At 40.8% G+C, this 24,029-nt stretch overlaps 1 protein-coding gene across 2 annotated transcripts in view; it reads left to right on the top strand.

Moving 5' to 3' along the window:
• Window positions 1-24,029, top strand: part of LOC137654499 (uncharacterized) — a 125,518-nt gene that overhangs the window by 60,629 nt on the left and 40,860 nt on the right. The window contains exons 6-9 of one of the 2 annotated variants that reach the window (XM_068388173.1): window positions 9,334-9,424; window positions 10,787-10,921; window positions 15,469-15,614; window positions 18,708-18,806. In XM_068388173.1, the coding sequence (XP_068244274.1) occupies window positions 9,334-9,424; window positions 10,787-10,921; window positions 15,469-15,614; window positions 18,708-18,806 (471 nt within the window). Of the gene's footprint in view, window positions 1-9,333; window positions 9,425-10,786; window positions 10,928-15,468; window positions 15,615-18,707; window positions 18,807-24,029 lie in introns of both variants that reach the window. The other variant, XM_068388172.1, reaches the window with a different exon arrangement.

Here is a 24,029-nt window from a genome sequence, read left to right as displayed (position 1 = left end):
AGGATGAGATCCTCTTTTCTGTGAATAACAACGCCTTCCTTGCTTTGGTTCCGTGGGAGTTGGCAAGTATTGCTGGCCTCCCTCCTCGGATCTCCCCTAGGCTAAGATGAGTTTTCTTGGCTGCGGGTGATTCATTATTAGAGCAAGGTTGGCAGGACCCTCTTCTCCCTTTCCCCCTCTTTCCTTTGTGATGGCCTAGCCATTGCATTCCTGTCCGTCATTCTACATCTGTACCTAGCATAGGTTAGGATGTGGGGTTGACTCAGTCCCTTGCCGGCCGGCAGTGCGTGCCGGCCGGCAAGGGTCTTCTGCTTTGAGTGCTGCCCGGACCTCCCTTGGTCTCTCATCCATGTTTGTCTGTAGAGCCAGATAGCATTGGTCAGGAAGCCTGAAGTTATATTCTCCCCTTCCTTATGTGCACTCTTTCGGGTTGCTGGGTTATGAGGTAGTACAGTCTCTTATCCCGGCATCCATTCTGTTTTTCTTCTAGTGTTGTACCCTAGCCCGGCTGCCGGCCTGAGTGGCCGGCAGCCGGGCAGGCGGATGTCTCTGGTTCTTTTGCTGCCGGCCGGCATTGGTTGTATACCTTTGCTGGCCGGCTATATATCACACCATTGTCTGCTGGCCGCTACGATTAGTGGCCGGCAGCCGGGTGTGGTTGTTGTTTAGCTGCCGGCCGGCACATGCATTTGAACCAGCGTTCTTCCACCTTATAGTTTATAAGTAGTATACTTTGGAACTAGTTAAGGTGTGTGCCGGCCGGCACATTACCTTCTATACTGTAGCCAGTATTTTTCAGTATAGTATATACTGTAGGGAGAAAACTATAGTATAGTATTTGTTACAACACTAAGTTTTTCTAACACTTTTGTGTTGTCTTGCACAGCCCTTTGGTATAACCTTACAGATAAAGAAAGTGAGTTCTTTCTTGTCTACTATCCAGCATTTTAAAATCACTTCTTTGGGTGTGAGCTACACCTGTTTCCTCTGGAAATTATTCATTGGTTGCTCTAGTATAGATTAACCATACGATTTTATTATCTGGAAGGTTGCAGCAATTTAGTGTGCGGGAAATACAAGTGTGTGTCCTTCCTTTCTAGTTTAGTTATGCTAAGCTATGTATATCCAGTGATACGTAGTTCACTTGATACTCATGGAATTTTCTTCTCTTTTCCCCTCTGATGGTCCAGCACTTTGCTGCAGTAGAGGGGCTTGAGTGTCTCAATGATGGGCTGGGCAATGGCGGTGGGGTAGTTTATCCACCCTGGCAGGCTCAACCATACCGCTAAGACCAGTTTTGAGAGACCAGACCGAGACTGGACCCCTATAGGCCTTCTCCTTTATTTAAGATAGGCAAAGGCTAGGAGAAGGAAAACTCCAAAATCAAACCAAACAAGACCCCAACGGCGGAGCTTCCCAGCGCCGGCGGAAGAGGGCAATGCCTGTCGGGCAGGCAACAAGGCGGGCCTTGACATAACAAGAACCCGGCAGCCCGATGCAACCAACATCTGAGAAGCCGCCTGTCTCATATGTCTTGAGCCGCGGTGAAAACGGTGTGGGCCAAGTGTGTGTGCGTGGCCGTTGCAAAGCCACGACCACCCAAAACAATATACCCAGCTACTGGCATTCTGTTGTTTCCTCCACCCTTCTTCATCTCACCACAGAGTGGGACTTAACAGCCACATCAGGCATAACCACCCACCCCATAGATAGGAGGCTGATGGCTAACGACAGAACCCAATACTCGGACACGAGTGGGCGCCGCCGCCGACGACGACAGGAGGACCATCCGAAGTGTGGAAGCGTTTTCTGCAACGTCCGCAGCAAGAACTTCTGCGGACATGATTTGTGTAGGAGGCACGCAGCATGCGCAGTCTCCAAAGGGGATCTCCGGTATTGGGACCCGCAGGTATGTACCGTGTGCACAAACCTGATTACTGAGGCTTTTGATTCCCCTAAGACGGCGGAGTCAAGGGACGCAGCAAGGGAGAAGCTTCGTACCTGGGTAAGGGGCTTTCAGAAGAACACTTCTGGGCCCTATCTTCCAAGTGAGAAGATGAGGGCTTACCTTTTCCCCAGGGTGTCAGCTGAGGCAGTGATTCCCCAGCCTCAAGTGGAGATACCAGTGGTTCAGATCCCTGTGGATGCTGAAGTCGCGGACGCCCTGCAGGACATCCAATTGGATGATAGGATGTCGGAGGTGTCCGAGCGTCTGGAAGATGACCTTCTGGCAGAAGACCAGGATGAAGAGCAGGCTCCAGACAATGAAGAGGAAGAGGTCGACGAGGTGTCGGCTACTCCGGTTCATGCCCCTGAACCTATTCCCTCAACATCGTCCTCTCTCCCAGATGAGCTGGGAAAGACCCTTTCCTCCATCGTTGGAATAATCCAACAGATGCAGAGGGAGAATAATGAGAAGGCGGCTGCAATGGAGCTGGAGATGCGGAGACTTGCAGCATCACGTGGGCCCCAGAAGAAGCTCAGCGTGAAAGACCTTCCCTTGTGCTCAGATGCTAACCCTTGGAAGTATGCTGAGCACATGCCTATGACGACGGGAAAAATCGTCATTTCGGAGAAGTTGGGCTCAGTCCCCCTTGAGGAGGTGGAATTCTGGCCCAGCAAGGAGTCGTATCCGGACTGTTATGTCCGTCTAAGGAAGGAACCAGCCTCAAAGGAAGAAATGGAGCCGAAGGAGGTCATAGTTTTGGACCACGCTAAGGCTCAAGCTTTACTGTCAAGCTCGATGAAAGAGAGGGGCTTCACAAACTCAAAGGTACCTGCTTTGAGTAAGAAGCACCCTTCCTTTGTGTCCTCTCCTTCTAGAGCCTTCCCCTTTATGCAGAAAGGGTTTACGGCTGTGCTGAAAGCAGTCGAGGCAGGTAAGCCATGCCCCTCCTTGGAGGAGTGTAAACCTCTGTCTTTGGCCCTACCCATGGACCACAAGGACTGGAAGGACGTCCATCTTACCTTCTCAGTCGGGAAGTTGGAGGCTGATATTGCCGGACGTCAGTTCGGTGAGAACCTCCCCAAGCTGTCTGACTTTCTTTTGCGAAGGGAGTTTGAGACAAAAGAAAGACTTGCTGCCTCAATGTCTCTCTGGAGACAATGGCAAGTGACCCCAAGGTCCATGAGATGTTCATGGTAGTGGCTAAGACACACCTAGTCACAGTGACGAAGGACCTTTATAGCTTCGTCAAAGCTAGGAGGGCTTGTAGGGAGTTCGTGTTCGCCTCGGCTGCGGTGAGACACGAGCCAAGGAAGCTAATCTCCTCCAACATTTGGGGCAAAGACCTCTTCCCTAGTGAAGCGGTCAAGGAGGTTGTAGATAAGGCCGCCACGGAGAATAGAAACCTTCTCCAGAAGTGGGGCCTATCTCTCAAGAGAAAGTCTTCCCCGGATGAGGGTCCCCAACCAAAGAGGAAGACTAAGAAGACTAGGCTACCCTCTCGGCCAGCCAAGCCATTCAGACAGCAGCAGCAACAGCAATTTCCTATGCCTACAGTGCCCCAGATGGTGGCACAAACCCCGACCACGTACCAGTGGGTACCAAAAGCCGTGTCGACGCAGTCTCCGGCATTTAACCCAGCGTTCGAAGGGCAGTCAACTACCTTTCGAGCGAAGCCTAGAGGAGCAGCCAGAGGTCCGTCTAGATGCCCCTCAAGGGGGAGGGGATTCAGGGGTGGTCGCGGTCAAGGAGGCAAGGCCTCAGGGCAACAGCAGTCAAAGTGAGATCATACCGGTAGGAGGGAGACTTCAGAATTTTCGGGATCGGTGGACCTTCGATCCCTGGGCCCACAGCCTACTCAAGAATGGACTGGGTTGGAGCTGGTACAGCACTCCACCCCGGTGCCCTCGATTTTTCCAACACTCCACCCCAGTTCTGGAGGAGTACATTCAAGAACTGTTGGAGAAAAGAGTAATCCGAAGGGTAAAGTCCATCAAATTCCAAGGGAGGCTGTTTTGTGTTCCCAAGAAGGACTCAGAAAAACTCAGAGTCATTTTGGACTTGTCGCCACTCAACAAGTTCATAGTGAACTGCAAGTTCAAGATGCTAACACTGCAACACATAAGGACCTTTCTGCCCAAGAGGGCATTTACCGTCTCCATAGATTTGTCAGACGCCTATTGGCACGTTCCAATCAATCGTCAACTCTCCCCCTACCTAGGGTTCAAGCTACATCGAAGACTCTACGCCTTCAGAGCCATGCCATTCGGGCTAAACATAGCCCCAAGGATCTTCACGAAGCTTGCGAGCGTAGCTCTCAAACAATTACGCCTAAAGGGAATCCAGGTGGTAGCCTACCTGGACGACTGGCTGGTGTGGGCAGCATCCAAGACAGAATGTTTGCAAGCTTCCCTACAGGTGATCCAGTTCCTAGAGTATCGAGGCTTCAAGATCAACAGAAAAAAGTCTCGACTTTCTCCATCTCAAAAGTTCCAGTGGTTGGGAATCCACTGGGACCTAGTGTCACACCAACTCTCCATCCCGGCGAAGAAGAGGAAGGAGATAGCTGGTTCTGTCAAGAGACTTCTGGATTCCGAAAGGATATCAAGACGCGAACAAGAGAGAGTGCTGGGTTCTCTCCAGTTTGCCTCATTAACAGACCCGGTGCTAAGAGCACAGCTAAAGGATGCAACCGGAGTTTGGAGAAGTTATGCATCAAACGCGCGAAGAGATCTGATAAGACTAGTTCCGCTTCGTCTACGTACGCTTCTCAGGCCTTGGTCCCAAGTCAGGCAACTAAAGAAGTCGGTACTTCTTCAGCCACCTCCCCCCTCGTTGACTATTCACACAGACGCCTCGAAGGAGGGGTGGGGAGGTCATTCTCATCGGAAGAAGGCCCAAGGGACTTAGTCCAATCTATTCAAGACATTTCACATAAACTTTCTGGAAGCTATGGCAGCACTCCTTACCTTGAAGAAAGTCTCCCCTCGTCGCTCGATCCACATAAGGTTGGTGCTGGACAGCGAAGTGATTGTGAGATGCTTGAATCGACAAGGATCGAGGTCACCACCACTCAACCAGGTGATGTTGGCCATCTTTCGACTGGCGGAAAAGAAGAAGTGGTACCTGTCGGCAGTTCACCTTTAAGGAGTCCGCAATGTGACAGTGGACGCTCTATCCAGGTTCACACCGATAGAGTTGGGATGGTCCCTAGACGCAGGATCATTCTTCTTCATCCTGAGTCAAGTCCCAGAACTACAGATAGACCTCTTTGCGACGAAAGACAACAAGAAGTTACCCCTTTACGTGTCCCCGTACGAGGATCCCTTGGCGGAAGCAGTGGACGCGATGTCCCTCGACTGGAACAGATGGTCCAGGATTTACCTGTTCCCTCCTCACAACCTTCTGTTGAGGGTCCTCAACAAACTGAGATCTTTCTAGGGAGTAGCGGCAATAGTGGCTCACAAGTGGCCGAACAGCGTGTTGTTCCCTCTGGCATTGGAACTACGGCTGAAGTGTCTACCGTTACCAGATCCAGTTCTGACCCAGCGAGTTCAGAAGTCGACTGTCTGCGCTTCATCACAGAAAACCCGGAACCTACAGCTCATGATTTTCTCTCCCTAGCGGTGAGAAAACGTTTCGGGATTTCGAAAGACAGTATAGACTTCCTAGAGGAATATAAGTGCAAATCTACTAGAAGGCAATATGAGTCATCTTGGAGGAAATGGGTGGCCTTTGTCAAGGCGAAGAATCCGCAAAAGATCTCGACGGACTTCTGCTTATCTTTCTTCATTCACCTCCATGGTCAAGGGTTAGCAGCCAACACAATATCAACGTGTAAATCTGCTTTGACAAGACCCATTTTATATGCCTTCCAGGTCGACCTCGCTAACGATATTTTTAATAAAATTCCGAAAGCCTGTGCTAGGCTCAGACCATCAGCACCTCCAAAGCCCATTTCATGGTCTTTAGATAAAGTTCTTCATTTCGCTTCGCTGTTGAACAATGAGGAGTGTGCTTTAAAGGATTTGACCCAAAAAGTTATTTTCCCATTTGCACTCGCGTCGGGGGCCAGGGTTAGTGAAATTGTAGCCCTCTCGAGAGAGGAGGGTCGTGTTCAGTTCTTGGATGAGGAGAACTGAACCTGTTTCTGGATCCTACGTTTCTCGCCAAGAACGAGTTAACCACCAACAGGTGGGGTCCTTGGAGAATCTGCCCTCTGAAAGAAGATGCATCTCTATGTCCAGTGGAATGCCTAAAGGTCTATCTTCGTAGAACTTCAGACTTCAGGGGTGGTCAACTATTCAGGGGAGAAACATCAGGCTCAAATTTATCACTGAAACAACTTAGGGCGAAAATCACTTATTTTATTCGCAGAGCGGATCCAGACAGTACACCCGCAGGTCACGATCCGAGGAAAGTTGCCTCATCCTTAAATTTCTTTAATTGTATGGATTTCGAACATCTTCGTTCATACACTGGCTGGAAGTCTTCCAGAGTGTTCTTCCGTCACTATGCGAAGCAAGTGGAGCAACTAAAGAGGTCTGTGGTAGCAGTGGGTAGTGTCGTTAACCCTGCTGTTTAACTCTGCGAGGAACAGTGGATTTAATTGGGACGATTAATCCCGGGGTGAGTGTGTAGTTACGAACTGTTCTACAAACTAAGTATTAGGGCACTGGGTTGCCCACATTGACTGTTCCACTTTCAAAGGTGAACCTAGCATAAGTGCAGACATGTGTGCCTAGCGTTTCCAACGCTAATGTAACTGATTAGTAATACAGACTTTTATGATTTTGATACCTCGGTATGTTAAGAGTGGCGCTAATGTTTTTCTTTCAGATAAACAAGTTTTCTGTTTACTATCATGCTTATGCTTATTTATTGGTTATCCTCCTATTATATATATATATATATATAATGGTTGTTTAACCTGTTTTATTTATTGTTTGTCAATAAACTAGTTCTTGTGAACCTTGCGTCTCCTTCACCTGTGTCAATTTATTTGAAATAATTTTGCATTACGTTTCTATGTATATTTATCTGGGATAATTCTAATAGATTGTTCCTTTATGCAAGCATTCTTTTCATTGGTTTATGCTTTCCCTTGGCGGGAAGACTCCATGCCCTAAGGGGACGGTGGCGGATATGCAAGTTTTCCTCCTACTCGGATATAAACCTTTGTCCAATCCAGTATTGAACGTGGAACTGGTCGATATTTCATATTGACTCAGTGGTTCTTTACAAACTATGCTTTACATGATATAGGGTGAGACCACTATATTGGCTTGTCTGTTATTCATACATAGGTATATGTACTCTTCGAGACTTTTCCAGAGTCTAGTAGGACCCTTCCCTGTAGGGGGCAGGAAGCACTAACATGGTCTATGGTTAGTTGAAAAGATGTATGACGGTAGCATCTTAGGTCTCTAGGTCTAGTTGGCCGGGAAATACCTTCGGGGAGTAGGGCACGTTTTGAGAATCCACAGATACAGTAATGCTCTGGTATACTTCCATCAGGACGACATGGCTTGAGCCCAAAAAACGGATTTTGAGCGAAGCGAAAAATCTATTTTTGGGTGAGATGGCCATGTCGTCCTGATGGACCCGCCCTTCCCTTTCTTCTAAAGGGCTGTAGGTCCCCTCCCTACATACAGTATCTGTAGCACCTCGTGTATCGCTACAAGGAATACAGATGGCGCCGTGAGCGGCGCAATGCACGCTTACGAAACGGGAGAGGAGAGATACCTTGCGAACGGCTCTCCTTTCTTTCTCGTTTTTGTTTTCTTGCCAATTGACCCCTTCGAAGTGTTAACTCTGTTCGGGGTGCAGATTGCTATGTGGCGTGTCAAGAATACGTCCTCTGATATTTCGCGATATCCCTGGTTCTTTTATTAGGGATATTCGCTCCAGGAGTTAGAATTCTGGGTACCTTAAGGTAAATTCTCTGGGAATATCGCCGTAGTTATATATACCCAAGGAAGCTACCCTTTAGGAACTTCCATCAGGACGACATGGCCATCTCACCCAAAAATAGATTTTTCGCTTCGCTCAAAATCCGTTTTATCAGATTAATTTTTTTTCCAGTAAGAACCATTCAGTATTATTTGAACTAAAGTATGCATGTTAGAAATAGTGTTTCTAATTTTTTTAGTTGGATTAGAACTCCAAATCATTCTCTGTGCAAAAGGTATTATTTCTTGGTAAACGTTTGGCCACGGAAGCTCTCAAAGAATTAATCCAAGTCTAATCTAAGCTTCAAAGGTTAGTGTTTGTGATATAAGAAGTGTAGCTACATCTCCTTAGCAGAAATATTTCTTTGGAAAGGATTTTGGTAGCAGCTCAGTGGTGTACCAAGTCAGTGTTTGCTAAATGTTATCTTTATTTTGGTTTGTTTATAAAGATTATTGGCTTTAGCTCTCAAAGTGGCTGATGTTTAGTTAATGTTTATTTCTTCTTAATTTATCTATGATAACATGGTGTTTGGGTTATATAGATAGGAAATTAGGGAACAATCGGGAGTCCCATATTTCAAAATTAATTTTCAGATGGGTTGTTACCAATGATGTAGTCTATATATATATTTCTTTTACTATTGTATAAATTGTCTAACTTTTTCCTTCATTGGTAAGGTACTCTTTCCTTCATTGGCAACCCACCTCCATCAGAATGTGGGAAAATTAATCAGGGGGAATATGAATAAAAAACTTTAATTTTTATTTTTTCCCACCCTCCTCCCCACTGACTTGTATTATCAAGAGGATATGGAATAGCTTTGACTTTGAGACTGAAAGACAAAGGTTCCATGGCTTAACAAGCCACTGGTTATCATAGTTAGAGAGTCTCTTCTACCCTTACCAAGAGGAAAGTAGCCATTGAACAATTACAGTGCAGTAGTTAATCCCTTGAGCGAAGAATTGTTTGGTAATCTCAGTGTTGTTAGGTGTATAAGGACAGAGGAGAATATGTAACGAATAGGCCTGACTATTCGGTGTATGTGTAGTCAAAGGGAAAATTATCCATAACCAGAGAGAAGGATCCAATGTACTACTATCTGGCCAGTCAAAGGACCCAATAACTCTATTCTATATCATTAATTTGGTATGCTTGTATTTTATTACTTTTATGCTATACAGTACCGTATATTTTTTCTACAGAAATGTTTTTTGTGTAAGGCATTATGCATTTTGTGTACTGTTAGGAAGTACTGATATTACAACCATTATGTAAACTTATTGGACCAGATGTTTTTATAAACTGCTTTTTTAGAGACATTGCCTGAAATCTTATTGCCATGGAAATTATCAGAATAAAATAATTTTATAATAGTTATGTTTTTGCCATGTAAATCATCAGAAGATAATTTTATAATAGCTGTTTTACATTTACAGGAGCAACCAGTGCCACTAAATGTTCCTGCCAGCACTGAAAAGGGCTCTGCAGTTAAACTTCCTCAGACATTAGGGCGGCCGGCAATGTTAAGTAAGTTGCTTCTAATTATTGTTTAATAGACTTCTGTTGAGTAGATGTATTTGAAAACTTGGAATTTAATAATAGTACTACTTTAAATGAGGATTCACCGATCTGTTGTAATTTGTCAAAGGAGGCTAGCAATGTCAAGAGCTGTTGAAGCTCCTTCCTATAAAAAATTGGAAGTGTGTGTATCGACTTAAGGTGGTACTGTAGCAGGTCATTATTGTCATCATTGTCTGTATATTCAACTAGCCTAGTCTTCCTTGGACACCTCCTGAACTAAAAGTAAGTTTCCCTTTGCTCTTTGAACTTTTAACTTGATTGGTAACCATTGAAACATACATTTCCATGAGAGGGCATGAGGGGCAAGCGCACTCCTCACAACAGTTATTTAAATCACAGTTTTGCCTTTGACACAATACACAAAGAAAATGTGGATCATGATCTCCCAATAACAATTTCCTTGAACACTCCACAGAGTAATTGCTAACAAATCCAGGGAAAGACATGTTAATGCACAGTACTGTAATAGGTAAACTATCTAGAGCACATCTGAATTAAATAGTGATGACAAAGAAACTGGAAAGATTGATACTCTGGCATGTCAGTTCTGACTTTTTACTTCATTACTAGAGGCATGCGTTTATTGAAGGGAAAGAAAATGGGAAATTTTTAAAAATTTTAATGTTAAAATATAAACATCAGGGAAGGTTCATAGAAATAATAAACATGTAATGAATTTGATGTAAGTGATCTCAGCGTGCAAATCTGGGTGTACATTTAATGTCTGGGAACTAACACTACTTCCTAGCTTAAATCAGTCTGGTGACAGGGTAAATGGCAAAGGGAAATGACAAAATAATAGTACTGTACAGTGATCTGAATTGTGGTCTAAAATACCACTTTTTTCTCCCTTCCTAGACTTAGTATCCCTTTCTTAGAATCTCTTATCCACAAGTTTCAAATACCTGAAAAATCCTGAATTCGAGTAAAGTAACATAGACCACAAATATTTCAGATGAAACAAAAATAATGCAAAATCTAGCAGAGAGAGAAAGTGTTCAAGTGGTCAGTCTTGCCAACAAGAGAAGGGTGAAAGGATACTTTATGTGGCTATTTGATTGATCTTTGCTGGTTTTACACTGCCAGGAGCCATGATAATACACATGGCAGTGCCAAAATTGGTAATGGTATGCCAAAGGTGGTAATGGTAATTGTCTAAATAAGAGAGTACACTTTTAATGTATTTGTTTTATGTTAAGAAGTTCTTGCTTCAAAGAATACTGTATATCTGTGTAATTACCATTTAGGTATTGAAATAATTTTATCAAAATTATGCTTTTGACTTTATTTCTATACTTTATTTCATAGGAAAGCGCATTGATTTAGGAGAAATGAGAACCATGTTGGCAAAGCTAAGAAAAAATCAAACGTCCGTGTTCACCCCCAAAGAATTCGTCCAAAACAACAAGTCATATTCAAGGAGCGCTGCAGAAAATGCCCCACGTAATGGTATAAATTATAGTGTTCCTTATAAATATCTAACATAAAGTATATGCAAACCCTGTTACATGAGCCTTGATATCTCAAGGAATATTGAAATTGAGTCTATATGACACTATCTTTCTCACTCAGTTCTGCATGGTATTTCTCTCTCAGTAATGCATGGTATATTCAAAAGAATCTAGTTTTGACTAATTTCTTGGAAAATGGTGATATATTTAGTAAGCTTTTTCTCAAGGAGGAGTCCCCTCTTATCTTTACAATAATCTCATTTATTTCCACTGGTAAAGCCAAAGGGTTGACAAAAAAATGATGAATTTCTGGCCAAGTGTGATGTCTTGGCCGGTGTAAGCGTTTTCTAAACACACATGGAGTCAGTAATAAGAGTCGTTTTAAGTAAATATAATACTAAGATAGATTAGTCTCATACACATTTTATTTGAAATACTTGTGAATATTATACCTTACCACATCCAAAAGTCATTATTAAACTGTTGCTAATTTTCCCATAGGCTGTAATAAGTCTTAAAAACAGAGAATCAAACCCAAACATTTCCATTAATGTTGCAGAAGCTGTATTAAGCACAAGATTGTAAAATTGGAAGTTTTCTTATAAAATTCGACACCATTTAATGCATCTAGAGTTAATTATTATAAAATAATCTCTCCTATTATTATTGGTCAAAGACTTATACCATGCTTATCATTTATTTCTAAATGAAATAATGGAACATTAAGTGATATTGTTGTAACAGTTTTCAATATACAAACCCTGTAACCATAAGTTGCCTTTATCTAGCTTCCTCTTGTCTGATCTGAACAGCTGAGAGCTCATGCCCCATTTTGTGCTTTCTCCTTGATTCAAATAATCACAGTGTTTGGTCATGCAACTTATTCAACGTGGTCATGCAACTTATTCAACTTGGTCATTGCAACTTATTCAACTTATTGAATGGACCTTACAAAAAAGTAAGGAGGGAAATACACACTTGAGTAAGAATGGAAATGCTTACTTATTTAAATGCATTTTATCACAAACTAATGAAGCATGGTCATTCATAAGAAGTTTCCTGGTAAAATTAGCAAATATTGCTTCCCAGTAAACATCAGCAGTTATTATCTGGAGATTTTGTTATGTAGGGTAGTCTACCAGTTCTGGCACCAACCAAATCCCCCAGACAAGCTGTAATGCATGTCTCAATGCTTAAGAAGTTTGTTCTATGCAGCCGCTCCTGGGTCAATTTCCTGTAGTTGCAGCGTTTGAGTTGTTGATCCTCAATGTTTCTAATAGATTTTTATCCAACTATGGTAATAATCCTGGGTACAAGGGATGATTTCTCATCCTCCTTTATAATTCTATCCTATATGTTATCTAGCCTGGTAGAAGCCTTGAAAGTGGTCACAAATCCTAGGGCTTCAGGTTTTTTACTTTGATGGTGGAGTGGGTTTCTACTGATTATGGTATCCTGGGAAGCCTAGGAACACTTAACTCCCAATGCTTCAACATTAGACCTTCATCATATTTCTTTTGGGCTCTACAACTTCTTGAGTTGAATCTTGTTGGTTTAATTTGAATGATATTGGATCCATTAGCTTTCCATTAAGGAACTGGAATATTCAGTGACCTGGCCTCCAATCTAATAAGTTACTTTTTTTCTATACTCACCTTATACATACATACATATACCAAGGCACTTCCCCCAATTTTGGGGGGTAGCCGACATCAACAAATGAAACAAAAACAAAAAGGGGACCTTTACTCTCTACGTTTCTCCCAGCCTAACAAGGGACTCAACCGAGTTCAGCTGGTACTGCTAGGGTGCCACAGCCCACCTTCCCACATTATCCACCACAGATGAAGCTTCATAATGCTGGATCCCCTACTGCTGCTACCTCCGCGGTCATCTAAGGCATCGGAGGCAGCAGCAGGGCCTACCGGAACTGCGTCACAATCGCTCGCCATTCATTCCTATTTCTAGCACGCTCTCTTGCCTCTCTCACATCTATCCTCCTATCACCCAGAGCTTCCTTCACTCCATCCATCCACCCAAACCTTGGCCTTCCTCTTGTACTCCTCCCATCAACTCTTGCATTCATCACCTTCTTTAGCAGACAGCCATTTTCCATTCTCTCAACATGGCCAAACCACCTCAACACATTCATATCCACTCTAGCTGCTAACTCATTTCTTACACCCGTTCTCACTCTCACCACTTCGTTCCTAACCCTATCTACTCGAGATACATCAGCCATACTCCTTAAACACTTCATCTCAAACACATTCAATTTCTGTCTCTCCATCACTTTCATTCCCAACAACTCCGATCCATACATCACAGTTGGTACAATCACTTTCTCATATAGAACTCTCTTTACATTCATGCCCAACCCTCTATTTTTTACTACTCCCTTAACTGCCCCCAACACTTTGCAACCTTCATTCACTCTCTGACGTACATCTGCTTCCACTCCACCATTTGCTGCAACAACAGACCCCAAGTACTTAAACTGATCCACCTCCTCAAGTAACTCTCCATTCAACATGACATTCAACCTTGCACCACCTTCCCTTCTCATACATCTCATAACCTTACTCTTACCCTCATTAACTCTCAACTTCCTTCTCTCACACACTCTTCCAAATTCTGTCACTAATCGGCCAAGCTTCTCTTCTGTGTCTGCAACCAGTACAGTATCATCCGCAAACAACAACTGATTTACCTCCCATTCATGGTCATTCTCATCTACCAGTTTTAATCCTCGTCCAAGCACTCGAGCATTCACCTCTCTCACCACTCCATCAACATACAAGTTAAACAACCACGGCAACATCACACATCCCTGTCTCAGCCCCACTCTCACCGGAAATCAATCGCTCACTTTATTTCCTATCCTAAAACATGCTTTACTACCTTTGTAGGAACTTTTCACTGCTTGCAACAACCTTCCACTAACTCCATATAACCTCATCACCTTCCACATTGCTTCCCAATCAACTCTATCGTACGCTTTCTCCAGATCCATAAACTCAACATACACATCCTTACCTTTTGCTAAATATTTCTCGCATATCTGCCTAACTGTAAAAATCTGATTCATACAACCCCTACCTCTTCTAAAACCACCCTGTACTTCTAAGATTGCATTCTCTGTTTTATCCTTAATCCTATTAATCAGTACTCTACCATACACTTTTCCAACTACACTCAACAAACTAATACCTCTTGAATTACAACACTCATGCACATCTCCCTTACCCTTGTATAGTGGTACAATACACGCACAAACCCAATCTACTGGTACCATTGACAACACAAAACACATGTTAAACAATCTCACCAACCATTCAAGTACAATCACACCCCCTTCTTTCAACATCTCAGCTCTCACATCATCCATACCAGATGCTTTTCCTACTCTCGTTTCATCTAGTGCTCTCCTCACTTCCTCTATTGTAATCTCTCTCTCATTCTCATCTCCCATCACTGGCACCTCAACACCTGCAACAGCAATTATATCTGCCTCCCTATTATCCTCAACATTCAGCAAACTTTCAAAATATTCCGCCCATCTTTTCCTTGCCTCCTTTCCTTTTAACAACCTTCCATTTCCATCTTTCACTGTCTCTTCAATTCTTGAGCCAGCCTTCCTTACTCTCTTCACTTCTTTCCAAAACTTCTTCTTATTCTCTTCATATGAATGACCCAATCCCTGACCCCACCTCAGGTCAGCTGCCCTCTTTGCCTCACTTACCTTGCGCTTTACTTCCACATTTTTCTCTCTATATTTTTCATACTTCTCTATACTATTACTCTGCAGCCATTCTTCAAAAGCCCTCTTTTTCTCTTCCACTTTTACCTTCACTCCTTCATTCCACCATTCACTGCCCTTCCTCATGCTGCCTCCAACAACCTTCTTTCCACACACATCACTTGCAATCCCAACAAAATTTTCTTTTACTAACTTCCACTCCTCCTCTAAATTGCCAGTTTCTCTTACTTTCACTTACTTTCTCTTACTCACCTTATGTTTTTATCATTTTTCTCTTGAGGCTTGTTTTATATGATCCAAAAAACTAGTTTCCCATTTTCTTTCCTTTCAATAGGCTGTAGCCTCTAGTACAGCATTGGGACAATCTAGCAGTTAGTGGCAATAACCTTGGTTTAGGTACGTCGCACATGCTTTGCCTTTCAATGTTTTCGTTGACTTATGCTTGATAAGTTGACACTTTGTTTACCTCCTCTACATTGTGTTATTGTTTTTGTTCTATATTATTGATGAATTTGTGATAAACAGTTCAAGTTTAATTTTTAAAGTGCCTGCCTTCCATCTCTTGTTAATTCTTAGTTTTACACTGAGATTACTTGTAAAGGGGGTGTTGCATGGATCGCAGAAGGTCCAGATGGTGCTGTTGTTGTGTAAGAGCCGTAGTACCTTCTTTTATAAACAAAAGTCTAAGTATGGGGAAAATTTTGAAACAAAATTAATGGTCTAATATGATTAATGTGTTTGTATGGAATTCATGTTATGTTTTTATTTTCAAATTTCAGACATAGGATTTTCAAGACAGACTCTGAAGCAGAATTTGGGTACTAATGACCCAGGGAACTGGAATTTGGGTGTAAACAGCACTTCAAAGGAATATTCTGTAGAGGAGGATGCTTCAGATTCAGACTGTAATCCAGGTTCTTTTAAAGTATGTTATGTTCAGCACATCATTTAATACTTGGGCTTGTTTTATGCCTTGTTATTTCTAGTTAGAATTTTTTATTATCTACTATCACTCCTTTAGGCTGTAATCAAAGTTTGTTGTAAAATCCTTTTGGTCTCTAGCTATGTTTTCCATAAAATTTTACTGCCTGACTGTAATGTTTTCAACTTCTCCCTACTTCAGTTTTTACTTGATGCAAAAATAATTAGTATCTAAAAGAATGATTATGGTTATACTTTTTAAATTTTGGTTGAGATTGAATGCTTGTTACATTGTTTGTAGAATGCAACTACAGTATCTGGCATTGTTGAATAAGGGAAAAGACTGGTCTAACTTCGCCCAAAATGTTTAACCTGGTTTTGTTTGACTAACAATTCATGAAATATTCAGGGCAATTGTAAATCCATGTGAATATCTTGGGTTAACCATAGATTAATTATTACAGTAATGTTGCTTCTCTTCTAATTAATTATCCTAATAATTGACTAGCAATAGATGTTTATGCCCAAATAAAGACCACCTAAATAATGTAACATAATTAAGAAAGGATATAAGATTCAGGTTTTTTAATGAAACTTGTGTTCTTGTCTATCTTAAATTGGTTTATTTGGTATACATTTCAGATTTTAGTCTTAAAAGCAGAAGTTATCTGCTGCCTATTTAGAGAATAAGCTGGTCAGCGAATGTCATACAAAAGACATGTCGTTCAGAATATAAAGAACAAGAAAGTGATTAAGATTGTTTGCAATTATCAGTCTTGCCATATTTTGAAATTCGCCTTTAATACTGTATACTGGGCTGTGGCACCCTAGCAGTACCAGCTGAACTCGGTTGAGTCCCTGATTAGGCTGAAGGAACATAGAGAGTAGAGGTCCCCTTTTTGTTTTGTTTCATTGTTGGTGTCGGCTACCCCCCAAAATTGGGGGAAGTGCCTTGGTATATGGATGGATACTGTACTTACTAGTAAAATTATGCTCTTAGAATACAAAGCAGATTACGGCTTCTGCTCCCTCCGTTTTTCTTAAAGAGACTACCAAGTCAACATCACTGGTTCCCTAAAATTGTCTTTGCCTGCAGTGGTCCTTTTCATATTTACACATTTTATAAAATTTTATTCATCTTATTCCTTTCATTTTAAGTTTTTTGATTAACACCACCCAATATTGTCTTTACCAGCAGTAGTCCTTTTCATATTTACACATTTCAATAAATTTTATTCATCTTATGCTGTTCATTTTCAGTTTTTGTTATTAACACCACCCAAAATTGTCTTTGCCAGTATTAGTCCTTTCATATTATTTACACATTTCATTAAATTTTATTCATCTTATTCCATTCATTTTCAAATTTTGTGATTAACATCACCCAAAATTGTCTTTGCCAGCAGTAGTCCTATTCATAATATTTACTCATCTCATTAAATTTTATTCATGTTATTCCATTTATTTTCAGTTTTTTGTGATTAACACTACCCAAAATTGTCTTTGCCAGCAGTATTCATTTTTATATTTACACATTTCATTAAATTTTATTCATCTTATTCCATTCATTTTCAGTTTTTGTGATTAATACCACCCAAAATTGTCTTTGTCAGCAGTTCTTTTCATATTATTTACATATTGCATTAAATTTTATTCATCTTATTCCATTTATATTCAGTTATTCTGATTGTCACCACCAAAATGGGAACTTTTACAAAACTTTGTTTTCAAATTTACACTAGAATATTTCCAAAGTATCAGCAATGTCCTCTTTCATTAAAAGAAACTATTTATAGAGGGCCTTTTTTTTAATACAGAATTCCACTTGTCACTTTTTACCCATCAGGATCAAGTATCCCTCATTCTTTATGCCCAATCCTGCCAGTTCCTTCCTTATGTGTGGTTCTTACGTCAGGAAAACTTTTTCTCCTTTCTGAATTTTTATTGTATGCATTTCACCAATGAGCTGTCATATTTCATTATTCATTCCGTTGTACATGTATGAGATAATCATTTTACTAACTATAATGTACTGTACTGTGGTGTTGTGTATTCAAGTGCAAGTAGTTCCCCTACTCCAAGGAGTTATGTGAGTTTGTATTGAATTCTGTTTTGCGGGGATGATTTTGTATCAATTCTTCAAAAAATTTTTTTGTCTAGATGGGGAGTTTGGCATAAGATGGTCCAATGACAGGCTAGCTTAGTTAACCCTTTTACCCCCAAAGGACATACTGGTACGTTTCACAAAACCCATCCCTTTACCCCCATGGACGTACCGGTACGTCCTTGGAAAAAAGTGCTATAAAAATTTTTTTTTTTTCATATTTTTGATAATTTTTTGAAAAAATTCAGGCATTTTCCAAGAGAATGAGACCAACCTGACCAATCTATGACAAAAATTAAGGCTGTTAGAGCAATTTAAAAAATATATACTGCAAAATGTGCTGGGAAAAAAAATAACCCCCTGGGGGTTAAGGGTTGGAAATTTCCAAAGAGCCTGGGGGTAAAAGGGTTAATAGCATTCCCTGTGTTTCTGAGTTTGGTTTACAATAATATGTTAATCGCTTTAACCTCTAATATTGCTTGAGAAATTAAACAATTCACTTTATTCATTTTTTTTTTTCATAAAATTCAAGTCTTTCTCTTAAATTATGAAACCAAAAGTACTGGCAATGCTGAACCTTGTAATACAAATTTCAAAAGGACACTACCCCTTTGCCGATATCCTTTATTTGCCAGTATTACATCCTCTATACATTGTACTGTACGCTGTAGGCAAGTGGTCTGCAGTTTGGTTAAAATCAAGTTACAAATTTGATACTTTAATGAGTTTTCAGAATGTTTTATTTATTAATATTCATCTTATTGATAATTTATTATTTTGCAGTCATTAGAAATTGGGTAAAAGAGCTACTGTAAAGGAGTGATTCAAACCACTTCCTTTAGATTTAATGGGCTTGGTTTTTTGTTTCTATTTTTTGTAAAATCTGTAAATGCATTCTACTGTTGGATACGTCACTCTTGAGTAGATTTTAAAGACAATGCTCAGCAGTTATGTAACAAGTTTACTCTTAAGTCTTTTTTGTATAATTTCTAGGAATGTCGTCGTGCATTGTGTTTTGATAGATTTCAAGAGTCTCAGGATAATGAAGATCAAACTGCCCCGCTTGAAATGATAGATATTACATCAGTGCTTGTAAGTAAAAAACATTTCTTTTATTACAGCTTTCTTAATTACTACAGTAGTGTGTTACAGAGGTAAATTTTGAAATGTAGGGAATAAAATCATTGTTTCAATAAAGATGTCTTTAGTAAAGAGATAGGTTTTCTTTTTGTGTAAGTACATGAGATGTTTGTTTATTCACAACTCCATCACGTGTCCTCAGAAATAGTCTTTTGTCTATTAGACAGAATTGCATTTCTATATACACTTCCAGCTGCAGCATTTAGAAGGAAGCAATTGAAGATAACTCTTATCAGAATCTCCCTCATTTTTCCAAGATTGCTCAGGAGCTTTTATGGATGTTGCCGAATTAACTACAAAATCATGTCCCTAGTGTTATTAACCCTTACGCAATGCTGTATATCTGTTGACATACTCGTGCGTGTTACAGTATACTGTATTAGTACCAGGCTTTAGTCCTTTGATATATGTGCAGCCTCTTAAGGGGAGCATCCGCTATGGGTATGGACATATAAACTTTACGTTACCAAAAATCGAGATGTACTTCTATCTTTGGCAAATCATGTCGTACGTGCCCTCTAGAAGTTTCTGGCATTAATTCTTTTATATAAAGAAGATATAGCGGTATTTTTAGATGGTTACGTCATTCTACCTCCGTCGTCTGCTAAAGCAGACTCTGTAGGTTCATCTTGCGCATTGCTTTTGCATGTATACAACAATTTATTTTTTTATTTTTTTCGATATCTTTATACGTCTGGCAAACATGTATCCCACCTACGAGACAATGGAACAAGAACGAATTCAGTGTTTCGAATCAGTACACTCCTAAAGCAGAAGCATGCATGAGTGTCAGTGATTTGTTGTTTACACTTTGAGTGGTTTTGTTTGCTTTTCAAAATTTCGGTAACTTGACTTAACTTTTCATAATGCCCAAAGTGAAAAAAAGAAAAAAGTGAAGATTATGAGGGAGGTGCTTTCTAGATCCCGCAAAAGCTAAACCTAGCTACAACAAGGGAGTTGGGATCGGACACCCTCACCTTGAGTGACCAATACCCCTTGGGGCCATGCTTGCAGTAATGAATAGAAATTGTATCAGGTAAGAAAGTTAGTTGTTCTTCAAGTAATTTAGACTAGTTCTAAATAAGTATCGGTAATGATATTTGCTAATGAAAGCTATAATGCCTTGCTTTCTTCATACTTTCATAGAAAAACTTTGAACTTCGATATCTCAGAACTATACTTATTGACATTCAAAACTATTTTTCTCCGCTATTTATCAACCGATTTCAGATCCAAATACATCGTTGTAAAGAAGAATAAATTTACATATTTTCTACGGAGGAATTTTTTCTAATGTTTTTTTTTTTTATTTTTTATATTTTTTCAACTTTTAAAAATATGTAAATATATAGAAATTTATATAAAATAAAATACTGAAAATATGGAAAATTCCTCCGGCCATTTTGTTTATATTGCAATAAAAAAGATTCGGGAAAATTTTTAGTTAATTCTATTCTGTACTTTTTGATAGAAATTAAATTTAATCTTTTATGGTTTAATAGTTTTTATTCATTAAAAATAATAATAGGCGGAATTCAATGAAACTTGCACAGATTTATCCTTGTACTAGTAGGTATAACATATAGAAAAATTAGAGTATTCCAGTAATAAATAACGGTTTTGCGTTCAATGGCGGATGCTCCCCTTAAACCATGAGACAGATTTTTTTTTCTTTTTGTCCATATTATATGACAATGACATGATTTAATCTAGAAATTTGCAACCTTATATTCTAGCTCTCATTCAAAAAAATATTTTGAAGTACAACCATTCCTCACTTTTCTTCAGTCATGAAATCATACAAATGCAGGCCTCCAGGGATATGGTCTACATGATCATTACAGACTATTTGATGACTCATATGTTGGCTAACATTTTCTCAGAAGTTGGGTGTTATTATCCAGATGATGTTGAATAGGTTACTATTTATTAAAGTGAATTTTATGAAACAATTTTAGAGGAAACAAATGTGCAAAGAAACAGGTTACAGAAGGGAGGCCATCTAGCGGTTTTTATTTTCCTACGGTATAAGAGAAAGAGAGAGGGAGAGTCAGTCTCTTTTTTGATCTTGGCAATCCTGATAAAATTGTTTCAATTGACACTGCAAGTAACGACGCCCTAAAGATGTCATGGCTGCCTTAAGGACTAAAAGGTATTCCTTCTTGAGAGAGAGAGACACTTACAGGCCTTAGCTCTATCCAAGGCAAAGTCTCTGTCGCTGGAACCTTCTTTCTTTGCTACACCTCCATAAGAAGCTCTTGGTTCTGGCAACTCAGAATTGACTTCTTGTCCAAGAGTAACTAAACTGCTATCCTCACCTTTAGAGGCTTGGTCAGCTACAAGGAAGTGCTTACGGCCACCTTTGCCTCCTAGCCCTTTACTGGCTATGCCTTCATCAAGGAAACAATCTCTACCTTGGATTGCTGTGACAAGACGAAGAGGAAGGTTTCTCCCCAAGAACACAACATGCAAAGGATCTACTTTCCTATTACATCCTTAGAGGAGGAATTCTGTTGTCAAGGAGTTAAGTTTTTCTACAGAATGCAAGGAGCTCATCATGTGCATGCCCCTGTGCACATGCTCACACTTTCCTTTGAGTGTTAACTCCCCCCATCCTCTTTATGAGGGGATGGATGGATAGAATGTAGGATACATTACACCTAATTGGCCATACATTGCAACATAATATCCTTCCATGTATATAGGTTCTTCCTTGACTGTCTGTCAGTGGACAGAAACCTACCCCAACCAACAAGAATCTATTTTCAAGTGTCGGGAGGTGGTAGGGATCAACAATACTCTTACGCCTCTATTAGGTCCAGGTGTATTGACATCCCAGGATTTTTAACCAGCCAGTATGGTTATAGGGGCTTCTTCCTTCATAAGGATGAGTCTCCTATCAAAGGGCAAAGGTTTGTATTCTTATAGGTACACATTGCCTTTTAACCCTTTTACCCCCAGGCTATTTGGAACTTTCTAACCCTTAACCCCCATGCATTTTTTAAGCACATTTTGCAATATATATTTTTAAATTGCTCTAACAGCCTTAATTTTTGTCATAGAGAGGTCAGCTTGGTCTCATTCTTTTGGAAAATGCCTGAAGACTCTCATAAAGTTATCAAATATCTGCAAAAAAAAAATGTAAATAGCAGTTTTTTGCAAAGACGTACCAGTACGTCCATAGGGGTAAAGGGATGAGTTTTGTGATACGTACCAGTACGTCCATTGGGGGTAAAAGGGTTAAAAATAATTTGTATTTTTTCAAACTACAAATTGAGTCCTTTAAGTTTCACTTCCTGCCTCAACACCACACAAGCCCTAGGTGAAGGTCAAAGTGGCCACCTATAAGTATTTACTGACAGCTCTTTATAAATTTTAGGAGCCAAAGTTCTAGCAAAGATGGTATGAAATAAAGAAATTACTTTTATAATTTGCGATCTCTCCTTTATAGCATTTCGTTAGCTTTAGGAATTGTAGATTTTTGGGCTCAAGCCATGTCGTCCTGATGGAAGGTTCCTATAGGTAGCTTTCTAAGGAATATTTGGCTACAGTGATATTCCCAGAGAATTAACCTTCAGGTCTCCAGAATTCTAACTCCTGGCGCGAATATCTTTAAAATTTCGTTTCGAGGGGGAAGAGTGGCAAAAATAGAAGGGGAGCTGTTATCACGGTTACCCTTCCTCCCATACTACTACATGTATCTCGATGGCGCTCATTCCAATTTTTGTAGCGATTTCGCACGGTGGTGTTCCCTGTTGATCTAACGTTTTTGATCGCTTTTGTGAGGATTTAATATGCAATCTCCAGCTTCTTTTGCCTCTGGAAAGTTGAGTATTTATTCTTTACAGTTTATAATTTTTAGCTCCTGCTTCACATTGAAATTAGAGTAATTTATTGTGTTAAGGAGCTAGGCCTGTCACCGGAGGTGCCATGGGCGCTGTCATTCGTTGTGCATGTGTTATTTAGTTAGCAGAACGACTTTCCCGGTTGTAATAGCATTAATAAATTATGAAAGCTATTTAGGCATAATTATACTAGTAAAGATATATATATTTTATGCATAATTTCCTCTTCCTTTTGTCGATCACATACATTAGAGTTTTGGCGGTTTAGGTAAACAAGATCTCGTCTCGCGCTAGGCTACCTAGCCTATGCGCTGTTGTAAACTTTCGACATTATCCCTGTTTACACTCGTGTATCGTTTTATCAATTCAACGGGAGATAGTACATCTCCTAGAATTATATAACTCGATACTTGTCTCCTGTGGAGATTTAAGGGTAATCCCTCCTTCCCTTAACCCTATCTGGTCTTGCCATAGAGTAGTTCACTCCGGCTTGACTAGGCTAGGGTTTTCTGTTTCCCACCTTTGTCAGCGAGATCCCGGCTTTGGTTTCGACAGAACCTCAGAGTATTCAGTCTTTCTGCTGGCGGCAAAGCAGCAGGTCGAGTAGTCACTCCCCTGCCGGCTTACAGCTGCCAGCATAGGAGGCTAAGCCTCCCTAGGCTGCACCTGAAATGGTAGTATGATGCCGCCACCTTTTCCCTTGCGGTCTAGAAGACTAGTCCAGTGTTGGCAAACCCTAGGCTGAAGAATAGATATTCTTCTGCCGCCTTGGATGTTGCCGATACTGAAACATTGTTTCTTTCTTGTGTGGAAGTGGCGGCGATCCTGCCGCCTTCTTCGACACTTGATAGATTCAGCAGACCCTAGGCTGAAGAATAGATATTCTTCTGCCGCCTTGGATGTTGCCGATACTGAAACATTGTTTCACTCTTGTGTGGAAGTGGCGGCAATCCTGCCTTCTTCTTCTACACTTGATACAGGACCCTTTTCCCTTCCCCTCTCTGTCCTTTAGCGATGACTTAGCCATCGCAATCCTGTTGCCGTTGTCCTGCAATCTCACCGCTTGCTGGGTAAGTTGCGGCGCCGGTCGGGCTCCTACATAAGCAGTCTTTCCCTTATGGACACAAGGCTCCGGGAAGGTTGTGCCGGCTATGACGGATGCCGGTGGGAGACCCTTCTGCTGTTGAAGGTTCTTCAGTCCTCCCTTGGACTGCCATCCACATTCCTGAAACCGGCAATGCCGGCAACGGATCTTGCGGCTAGATGGAAGCCTGAACGATGCATTCTCCCCTTCCATTTGAACCCTCATTCTGGAGGAAGGCAGTAAGGT

The sequence above is a fragment of the Palaemon carinicauda genome, chromosome 15 (assembly GCF_036898095.1).
Source record: "Palaemon carinicauda isolate YSFRI2023 chromosome 15, ASM3689809v2, whole genome shotgun sequence".
Classification (NCBI taxonomy): domain Eukaryota; kingdom Metazoa; phylum Arthropoda; class Malacostraca; order Decapoda; family Palaemonidae; genus Palaemon; species Palaemon carinicauda.
This window is presented reverse-complemented; position numbering and strand designations above follow the sequence as displayed.